Source organism: Thermobia domestica, chromosome 1, assembly GCF_964235325.1.
Source record: "Thermobia domestica chromosome 1, izTheDome1.hap1.1, whole genome shotgun sequence".
Taxonomy (NCBI): domain Eukaryota; kingdom Metazoa; phylum Arthropoda; class Insecta; order Zygentoma; family Lepismatidae; genus Thermobia; species Thermobia domestica.
This window is the reverse complement of record NC_137454.1, coordinates 808,413-819,803: the sequence shown is the minus strand read 5'-3', so window position 1 is coordinate 819,803 and position 11,391 is coordinate 808,413. Positions and strand designations below refer to the sequence as shown.

Sequence of the window (11,391 nt, the reverse complement as noted above, 5' to 3'; positions counted from 1 at the left end):
CCATAACTAACACTATATTGTTGAAACTAAAGGGAGGGGATACGCCTACTTCCGAAACACCGTGTACATAGAAATAATCTTTACTGGCTGTGATTCTTACCCTCAAGCTTTAAAAATAACACCCTATTTTCGAGACTATCCGTTCAGAAACAACACTAGGCGCTATTTAGTAATTACTCATTTCGAAAAGGTACAAAACAATGTCCGTAGCTTTTATGAAAAACGATCACTTCACGGGAATAGCTACTGGCAATCTTTATAAAAGCCAGTTTTTCAAGAAAGACGTAGAAACACCAACTCTTGAGAAACGATCAAATGTTACATTGAACTCACCTTTGACACAAAGTTACAAGAATCTCCTAGAGAACATCAGCAATAGAATGAAATAACAATAATAATAATAATAATAATAATAATAATAATAATAATAATAATAATAATAATAATAATAATAATAATAATAATAATAATAAACAATTAAACGTAAATAATTATGTCATTAAAATATCCACATTCGAATGCAGGGTAAAAAAGCAGCCAAAAACGAATGAAAGTTGCATAACTATTGGCACTTACCTCTCGTATTCGTGGCGGCGTCCGCAATCTTCTGAAAGGCATCCAAGTACGCTGTGATTGCCTGGATTGTAGCTCTGCAACAAACAAGCAAACCAATATGTTAACATTTCTTTCTAAGTAGTGGAATAACAAAAGAAAGAACTACACCCTACACTTTGAATGCTTGATTGTAAATTTTATCTTGAACTGAGTTCAACGAATTTCATGTAATGGGCTCAATCTAAGGTTTTCGGAAGCCGGAAATATATTGAAATATTGTATCAAATTACGTACAGAAGACATTATGCCCAAGTTAATCGCTCATCTTTTCACCACTTGCCAAAAAGAAAGTAACGTGGTATACATTCACAAATATACAGATGGAAGGGGGGGGGGGGGGAAGTACGGCGGTTCAGTGAAAGATTACTCACCTGTAATGTAATGGGTTATGGTTGATCTCATATGGTTGTCGAATTCCTCCGACTATAATCATTGCATATACCCTACGTATAGTTTTCTCAGAGTTCTTTCGCGAGTATATGGTTTTCCATATGAGCCTGCGATGTGGGAAGCTCTATTTTGATTCCCGATTAGACCTGATGTTCATCCTAGGTGTAAGTCTGTCTCGTATAGCCTTTGGCTCTGAAAAGGTACGTTAAACCCAAACGATAGTATAAGTTCTGAGCTGCACGTTTCAGAATTTTTAACACACCGAGGGCAGTAAACTTATATTTGAAAACACAATATTCTGTTTACATTCACATAATAATGTTATTGCTAGGATTTTTTTTTTTTTTTACTAATTAATCTTCCATCTCGATTTAAAATTATCTATTAACCTCTTTGTTCTCAGCAGTTCAACCAGAAAATGAAGAAACTACGTCAGTAGGAAATGGCGCATGCTCTCTCACATAATGTGAGAACCTAACAAAGCATTGAATAGCATTTATCACCTGGTGCAGTACCTACATTTCCTCATTACGACCATGTTAAAATTATGCATAAGAATTCAGTCATCGATTCCATTTTACTCAATTTAGTTAAATATATCGATTGTTTTGTTTAAAATACTAATAATATTGTAGAACTTGCTCTCAGGTTCATTCGTATTATTCTTTAAATAATGCAAATACAACTTAAACAATTTCTTTGCACAAATCTGTCCTACCGATTAGAATATATTCCAGGTCATATTAAGAGACGGTTAGGTGACAGGTTTGTTTCTAGAAGACAGTTCATCAATTACACAATCTTCCCCTTTCTTAATCTAATCTAAGCCTTCATTCTAAGACAGGACAAGCTTATAGAAACAAATTCTCTGGCCGCTCTTCATAATCTTAATGAGCGATCAGTGGCCAACGGTCGTTGCACCAGTCGCACAAGATGCATCATTTACAATTGACATTTTTAGATTCTAAAGCGCATATGCAATATATTATTCGTTGGCTGACTGGCTTCCATCCAAATCTGCCAACGGTCACCATTGTTCTAATGAGCGACAGCTGTCTGTGTGTTGCTTCACATAAGTTCCAGAGCAACTATCATTTATTGGACATTGACGTCCTCTGTTGTTTGATATCACAATGACAACCACCGTCTTACGATCCTTGGAGAGTGAAACTTGCATACAAGTGGATTTCAAGCAGATTTCCATTAGCACTAGCTCCACCTCTATCATTCATTTTCTTTCATTTCTTCTTTTTTCAGTAGCCAACAAGGTTTTTATAACAGTTTTCAATTCAACTTACCCGTATTACTAAAGTCTTATGCTCGGGCAAGGATGCTCTAGCAGAAACCATTGTATTTAATCCATCTGGAGAGCAATAACACTCAGGGGCGTCATTTCAAACTTTGCTTGAGGGGGGCAAGAGCACCACCGACATAAGACTTTCACGTTTTGTACTAGTATATTAGTAGACAATTTATTAAAGTATATACCGTATATTCCTCAAACTCTTGGGGGGGGCAATTGCCCCCTCCTGCCCTCCCTAAATGACGCCCCTGATAACACTATTAAATCTTCTGGCTCCACATCCCAAAGAGGGCTACAACCAGTCAGGTTGCGAACGTTCAACTAACCGATGGATGTTCTTCACATCCGCCACTAACGGCATTACGCTGGAATCGGCTACCTGTTAATTTAAGTAGCTCCAAAAGTGTCTCAGGATAATGACTCACTGAGGAAAATTCTGACCCGGCACGAAAATGGATCACAAGAGCAAATGTACGCGCCACTTATTTACACGTAAGAACGATATTGGAGATAATTATGAAAGCGAAAACAAAAGTCATTACATTTGTATTGTGCCGTTACAAGAAGTAAAAATAAAAGAAGGTAAAAATCTACTTACTTCAAGGAAAGATACCTATCCATAGGAGATGACAGACACCTATTTTAATGTCAGATTTATTGTTATGATAGCGTCAGTTTGAGACTAGATAAGTGCGCCAAAACATTTTAAATTTCATGTTGATTTTTAGTTATCCTGTAGTCGAATATCTGATTCCTCCTAAAGACAAAAACTTTTCGCTGTTGGCCCAGTATGAAGATACAATTAAGGAACTACTGAATTGGGAAGCACTCAATTCCGCTCTAGAAAGCCAGAAATATGGCAATAGAAGGCGACGAGCTAACTATTAAGGCACTTGGCTGAGATCACCTCCCTTCCATTTTGAATTTTAGTAAATAAATCTATATATTAAAATGCTACGTTTATACGTGTGTTTGTGGTTAAGAAAAGTTTTATATGTTTGTGGCGAATTCCTTTCCTCAATGAGATCTCGAAAATCACAAGCTCTAGAAACGTTGTCGACTCCAAATTTTAGCTAGATTTGCCAGTTCTAACTCAAATTTTCAATCAACTTGTCTTTACGTATTTTTTATTTTATATTTTTGGCGTAGTTTTGAACCTATTAGTTTTATATTGCCACTAGGATGTTAAGGTTGATACCCTTGTGAAAGGCAACCGGTAGAGGAGCTACGTATAGCGGGTTGATGGACATTTCAGGCGCTTTGCTTTATTTGAATGAAAAAACCTATTACATGCTGGCAACTTCAAAGGCTTGTGGATCCATAATGAGGCGTATTCGGATATGGAATTACAAGGAAAAATATTTGCATTTGGTATCACCTATCACTTATCAAAGTTTGCCACAAACTCACCCCAACATTCTAAATATTAAAATACCACATTTATATGTGTGTCTATAGCAATTTACTCCCTTTAAGACTGCCTTTTGGCGCGAAAAATCCGGGTTCGATTCCCGGTGAGAGCCCATGTGTTTCGGATTCCACTTTAATCAGTAGGTCCCGTCTCACATAGCCTCGCTGCTGGAAGGGACGTTAAATTCAAAATCAACTCAACTCCCTTTGAGACTCTTCCTGTCTTTTATTTGTGTCTGTAAATGGACTTCTGTGAGAAGCAGCGAGATTCTCATTCATATTAGAACGATGCGCTGTGTAAACAGCGAAGGAAGGCTCAGGTAATGAAGAATGTAAAAAAAATAAAATAAAATAAAATAAAAAATAAAATGAAATACAATAAAATAAATAGAAAATAAGCCAGATTGTCTACGAAACGCTATTATATAACCTAATAATTCTTTTCAACATCTTTTGTATTGTATAAAAATTTAGGTCTAATAATTGTGACGTCATAAAGTGCGCACCCAAATTTCTGGTTCGTACAAAAGATTTGGAAACGGTTCTCTGTTTATTTAAAGTATTTTATAAATATTAACTGGCTTACTATCTGTACTTCTCATATTCTCCAGTCATTCTCTTCAAATTATTCTCCAACATTAAAAAAGTGGACCTTAAGTATCCACTAAATTTAAGCCATCTGGCTGGCCATAGACCGTGGATCGTACTGTCAGGGTGTTTTCTTTAATATGCCGTGAGTTGTTGGAACTGGAAGTAGTTAAGATAGATGCTCTTTGGTTTGTCAGTTGAATTTGAGGGTCTCCTTTCAGCAGCTGCGCCACTGCACCGTAATGTATTCAAAAATGTCACCCACTTGAAACTGATCCCGGAACACTGTTCGGCAAAGGCTCGCGTGCTAACGACTAGACAAGCAGGGAGGGTTGCTGGGAAATTGTGTCACTCTGCTCTACTATTGACGCAAGAAAACAAGTAGTGTCACCTACAAACAAAAACACTACGAAGTTTTTCCGTAACTGCTGTGTTGTTATGCCATTATTCTTTGGACAATATCTCACTTCCCATGGAAATTCACGCTACATACTCTGTATTTCCTTCCTTCTAAAACAACTGCAGACTCCATCCGTCAACTCTCCAAGGACACGGACAACAGCAGACAAGAAAATTCTATATATTTTTGTAGTAAGTACGTAAGAAGTCCTTGTAGACGGTTTCCCTCCAATTACTTCCTGCAACACATGCTTAACTCTGCCTGCAAGTGTTTGTCTCTACTTGAGCATGTTGGAAGCACGCCAAATGGGAAAATATACAAATACACTCACATACACACACTGTTTTACGCTGAAGCTGTCCCGTTAGTGTAATGCCTTGATACAGGAAATATTGGCACACACCAACTTCCAAATCTTATTTGATACGGCAGCGCGTCATGAATTTTCATCTCAACAAAACAGCGTTGCCAACCTGCAGGAAAAGCAGAAGTGGCCAAGGTATTACACTTGTAAATACTACTTTTTTCTTCTGATATCAACACAGCTGATCGTTAGGGCTGTGCGATATTCTGAATTTGATATAAATTTAAATTGTTCGATATTTTTAAATATTACAAATCTCATTTCTTTATTCCTTATCCTATCGAAGCCATAGGCGCCAACTTTGGGGGGAGGACACTTCTTTCCCTCCGAATATAATGCAGTCGAGGAACAAAGAGGAGCAATAATTTCTGTCGTAAACTTTGTGGTGCCTTTATTTCAATATTAGGAACAGCCTTCTTCTTATTCGATATAAAATACCGTTTTCAAAATGGTGTTTTTAATAGAGGACTGAAGCTTCAAGCAACACTCTGGCAGCACTGATACGAAAAGGTGCAGTGAAGTTCCCAAATTTTGAACTTGAATTTGTTTTAATGCCTTTAAGCGAATTTGACTTAGATCGTGAATTTCGCAGCGGACCGAGATATGGCGGGGTGGGAATTGGGCCTTCGTCAAGCAGTTGATAGAAAACAGCTGAATATGATGATATATTTATTCATTGTTTGGACCCCCTAATATTTTCTTCAAGTCGGCGTCCATGATCGATAGTCTTGTGTGTAAATGTCTTAAGAAATGGGCCTGTCAGGAACTAAAGGCTCGGAATCATCATCATCATTATCATATGTATTCTGCCATTGTTGGCAAGTCACTTGTCGCAACTGAGAAGCTTCCATGCTCCACGGTCTTCTGCTAACCTCTTTGTCTTTACGTACGATTCTTCTGCTTTGACATCGAAGCCTTCTTCGTCCCCTCTCTCAATTTCCAATCAGCATACTGTCTAGTACGGTGTGGAGTTAGTTATATCAAGAAGAAAATTCAGTTTGATATGGTAAGAGTGAATATATCGTACTTTTTGACTGATTTATTAATATCTACTAACAAAGCTTTATATCGTATTAAGAATTTATTACTATATAAATGGGATCATAATCACTGCGAACATTTTTATCCAAGACTGAGTAAGGACACAAGAGATGCTATATAATTTATTTTGACAGTAATCAATGAACAGAAATTTAAAGATCGACGACTCATACTATACATAAATTATTACTCAACAAATAAGAGGATACGATAAGAAATAAAAAAAAATGGACTGGATAGAGATGCTGCTTTTTGGCAACGTCTATCTAAAAGAGATGAGCAGGACATTGCAGAAAGGAGACAGTGTTTCTGTGCAAAAACAACAATATGTTGTATCATTTCTTGTAATTTAAGCTTGTAATTTTGGGCGATACTTGATTTTTTTATATGCACTAGTCAGCTATCTCAATAGAAGAAGAAAAAGACATAAAAAAATCATAAATTTTATTTTGAATTAATGTTTTTATATACTTTTTAATGTATGTAATGGAATGTTTTGTAACCATAAAGACGGATGGCTCGTTGTCATAGTAATGAAAAAACAAAGAAGAAGAGATACTGTTACTGTTGGCAATAATATAAAAAAAAATGTAAGTTATAACTTTTTAAGTTGTACCCATATTATCTCAATGGTTGTCCCACATTAAAGATCTAAAAATTTGAATAAACGACATATTGTGCGATAGTGAGTTTTTTTTTTTTTTTTTTTTTTTTTTTTTTTTTAATTCATATCGCTTAATAATATTTTAAGGATCAGGTGTGATGTTATACAAGGTTGAAGATTTAGATGTACACGATTTGCTGATATGGAAACTTTTTGGGAACAGCTGTGAAGAGAAAATTAATACATTGGAAAAATTAAAGAACGGTTGCAAAATTAAACAACAGAAAGTCAAAATCAATGGGGGGCTGGAACGAAGCAGTTTATCTCAAATACAGAAGCAGAACAGAATAATTTAGTGATTAATTTAGGAATCTAGATAGTATTATTGGCAAAGAGATAAAATAACCTGAAATAAGTCAATAATTAAGAACCATTAAAAAAAAATAATGTAGAATGTTGTACTGTACGGGACAAAAACTTGGGCTTCGATTAGCAGCTACGCAAATGCTAGGAGATTCGATTAGCGGCTCTGGAAATGTGGGTGTAGAAAAGAATGGAGAGAATTAGAAGGGTATTAACTAGAAGAAGTAAGTGCACTGAATAAAAGAAAGGTAATAGAAACAAAAAGATGAAGAGAAAGTTATTGGAACACTGTCAGAAGGAACTAAAATCCTGAGGGAGATATGAAAAAAGTGAGAGAAGTCTCTCTTGTTTCTATGGAAAGCGTACACGCACGACTCATACAGCCTCAGTGCTAAAGAGGTGCTATGCTAAACCAACTACCGAAAAAAAAGTACGATGTGAAAGTTACAATTGATTAAAACGAAGAGGTTAGTTGAAGACCGTAGTGAATGGTTTCTGAATTTGAAGGGAGTGACGATCAATGATGAAAGAATACCTATGTGAACGTTAATGCCCCACTGCCTGACATTTAACACGTCCTAGTGCCGGGTATCAGGATGTATTATCAACAGTCCCTAAGTCAGACTACTTTTACCAATGACACACTGGCCAAAGAGAATGTTATCTCTATTTTAGATTTGGATGAAACTGGTCCACTCTGACTCAATTCTTTTAATACGATAAGCATATAACACAAGGGTTAGATTTTTAGCAATGGTAACAAGGGTATATCTTGACAAGTAGAGTACTTAGAAGGTTCGAAGTTTTACAGGCCCTGAGACGAATTTATCCACTTTGAGACAAATTTATGCAATCCCAGGTTCTTCTTCAGAATTTTCAGCACTGTCGAATGCGCTAGTCCTGTATCGTTGGCCAATTGACGAATCGTTGCGTTACGATCCGCTAGCACTAACGCGTTCGCGTTCTGCACATCTTTTTCACTTACAGGAGGATGGCCGGAGCGAGGCATGTCTGTGACATTTTGTCGTCATTAAAGGCTTTGACCCACCTTGCTACTGTACGGTATGATAATGCACTTGCACCGCAAACATCTTGCAATACTTAGTAGCACTGTTTTGCATTCCTACCTCTAGCGCATTCAATTTTCTACTATTGAAATACTAAATTCATGTTGAACAAACTGCTGTCGCTATCTATTACCGTTTTCCCTCTATTGCGATAAAGACTGAAGTCAGATGCTGCGAATTGCAGTTACTTCCAATTTCAGTAGACGAAATATTTCAATTTAATGTTCCACGCTTATGTCCCTTAGGCTAAGGAACGCGGATGATTTAGACAAGTGAATGATGACGGAAGAACTGGCGGAATGATAATGTGGAAGGAAACAGGAGTACCCCACGAAAACCCACAAATACGATGTTGTCTACGTAAAATTTACACGACCGAGGATTGAACCACAGACCCCATGCACCAGAAGTAAGTGCTCTTCCACTAAGCCAGTGTGCTCTTTTCAGTAGACAGATAAAAGCAAACATGGCCGTTATTCTTGGATCCATCGTTCTGGAGCTATATGCCGATCGCTATTGAAACCGCAATTGTAATTTCTATTAGTTCCAGTTACAATAAAGGAAAGAGAATCGAAAAGAAACCTATACTTGAGGCGAGAATAAATATTAAACCAGTTGAGTTAAACCACTTCCGGTCGCAGTAGAATGATACGGGTGTCAAGGGATCTATTCTTCAGGCGCTAATCTAAATAAGAACTAAAAAATTTCTTATTATCTTTTGTGCTTTTGCCCTATGGTGATCAAAATTGAAGAAGGACATTGTAGACTCTACCACTTCCGGTTGGAACGGAGGAATAAGATATGTTCCCTTTTATATTATTCTTGGGAAGATCACTTCATATTAGAAAACTATTTCTAGCTATCTCTTAGCTGTATTTACTGTAATATCCGTCGAAAAACTGGCAGACAAACATCTACATATGCATCGGATAGCTGGAAGTGCAAAACGAGAAAAAAATAACAGTACTCAAAATGTTTTACATAGATCACAGAACTGCATAGCAGATTCCATAGAGTGCATTGGAGAAGAGTTAAACCATCGGAATGCTCACTTGGATTCTTGTACAACGTATTAAAGTTGGAAATGGACCAATTTTCCTTTTGAACAGATGCCAGAGATCTTCCATTGTACAGCAGTCGTCCGATGTCAAAAATTCCACAAAATAAGATACAGTTAATCAGAATGAAATATCTCGCTGACGAACTGCGCTTACAATAATTGCTTACAACGAAACATTTTCTCTTCTATTTGCAGTCATTCAGAAATTTTGTTTTCATGCATGTACTGCACAAAATTTACGGGCGTCTCATTTAAAAAACACATAGTAGCTTCATTCGTAACTAAATCGTAAAATTAGGTAGAGTCATACAGAAATATTATGTTAAGTTTCTGACAGCACCCATTTTACAAAGAGGAAGATACGAGGGTCATTTGAAAAGTTCTGTTTCTTTTGAACATAATCTCTCCTTTACACTAATACATTTGGTCCAATGAGTTCCAAAGCCTTTATGCCTTTCAACTCAGATGTCATTTCGAGTTCCAAAGTATTTTTCTTATTATAAATTTCTGTTGCCTTCATACCCTTACTCATTTAATGTCCAAAATTTGTCAGTTTCATAAAGTACAATTACTCAATTGCAATATCAAATGTTTACTGGTCCAGAGAATAGCGGAAAGTAATCGTAACGGCGGATGGCCCTTAATAGTAACGTACTCGTTTTAGAATTAGTGCTGCCACCTGTGGATCAATGTGAGAACTTCCGAATGACCCTCGTATAATATTTATATATATGCCTTACTATGTAAGACTAGAAGGTGAAGACGAATTTGAGATTTTGTTTCACATATCTATGCAAAATACGGGGTTAGAAGGACAGGAGTTATTATTAACATGGAATCCGAAATATGACTGGTGCACTTGGCGGGTAGCCAAAATTTTCCAGAATTTTTATCTTTGTCCGTTAATACCTTTATGCGTTACGGTGATTTTATCGTAGTAAATCATTTAAAATCCATGGCGTTCCCTAGTTTCTATACAGCCCACACAGCCGGAAAGCATTGCTGGTTGACTTTTATAATATGTATCTATTCTTACCGCAAAAAAGTTCGTAAGCCTTAGTTTCGCGTGATCCTCTTCAATGACCTTGCCAGAATTTATTTCTTATCACTAAAAAATACGAAGAACAACGTCTCCACTTGAAATAATATTTACGCTCCTCGAGTACCAAACGTTTACTGCTCATAGACTCAGATAACATGAAATAACATTTACGAATAGAATATATGGAAGTATGTTTGCTAATTGAGATGTGTCCATAGGAATCAATGACATTTCAATTCATGGTCATCTGTGAAACAATGATAAGAAAATAGAGACGCCATCGCTCTATTGGTTGCTCTACGTAATGATGTCCGCTGAATGCAAATTTCCAATTAGAGCAGTCAATAAACATTACCTCCAATGACCAACACTGAATGGCTTGTGGCCGAACTCCAACTAACATATTGACCAGTTACGTACACACGGGAAATAGACCAGCTTCCTCTCTATACCCACCCGATCCTAATGTTCTCCAGAAAAGCTAACAATTTATATACTAGCTACGAATTAAACATTTTAATTTTACTTTCAGTACTTGTACCTCTTGTACAGTGCATTGGTAAAGAGGCAAATGTTCAGCTGTTCCTCAGTGCTTTTGGCTGACTTACTTATATAATATGTCCTTCGGCACCAGAATAGCTATTTGGGACATCTACAGTTTAAAGTACAGTCAACAACAAACAAAAGTTCTTTCCGTTTGGTAAAAAATTTGGGAATAACCGTGGTATAGCTGAAACGTACAGAAAATTGCATTATTTTTTATTTAATTTGCAGAAAACTGTACTCAAATTGACCTTCCATTCTATAGTTACTTAAAAAACTACTTCCATTAAATAGAAAGAACTTTTGTCGCTGGCTGTGCGTAGGATCTGAACCACCGTAGTGCGTTTGACCCTCTTCCACCGGGAATCGAACTCGGAATGTATCCACTAGACAGATGGGGAGTAAGATTTTGTTGGTGATAATTGGTCAGATGAGGTTAAATTTTAGGGTATAACTCTAGTTTCTATTAACATTATGTTTACTGGTTCACATAAAACTAAATACACGGAGTATTTCAACAACCACTCATAAATTTGACATAGACCTACAGTAGACTCCCGACTATGGCGAAAACACAGGCCGAATAATAAAGAAACCGGAG

General features: G+C 36.7%; 1 protein-coding gene across 1 annotated transcript in view; it reads right to left on the bottom strand.

Annotated features, from left to right (window-relative positions):
• Window positions 1-519: 519 nt before the first annotated feature.
• Window positions 520-11,391, bottom strand: part of LOC145683004 (protein MTSS 1-like) — a 229,694-nt gene continuing 218,822 nt past the window's right edge. Inside the window, exon 3 of the mRNA XM_081754361.1 lies at window positions 520-650. Coding sequence (XP_081610487.1) covers window positions 563-650 — 88 coding nt within the window. The 3' untranslated portion in view covers window positions 520-562. The remainder of the gene's footprint in view (window positions 651-11,391) is intronic.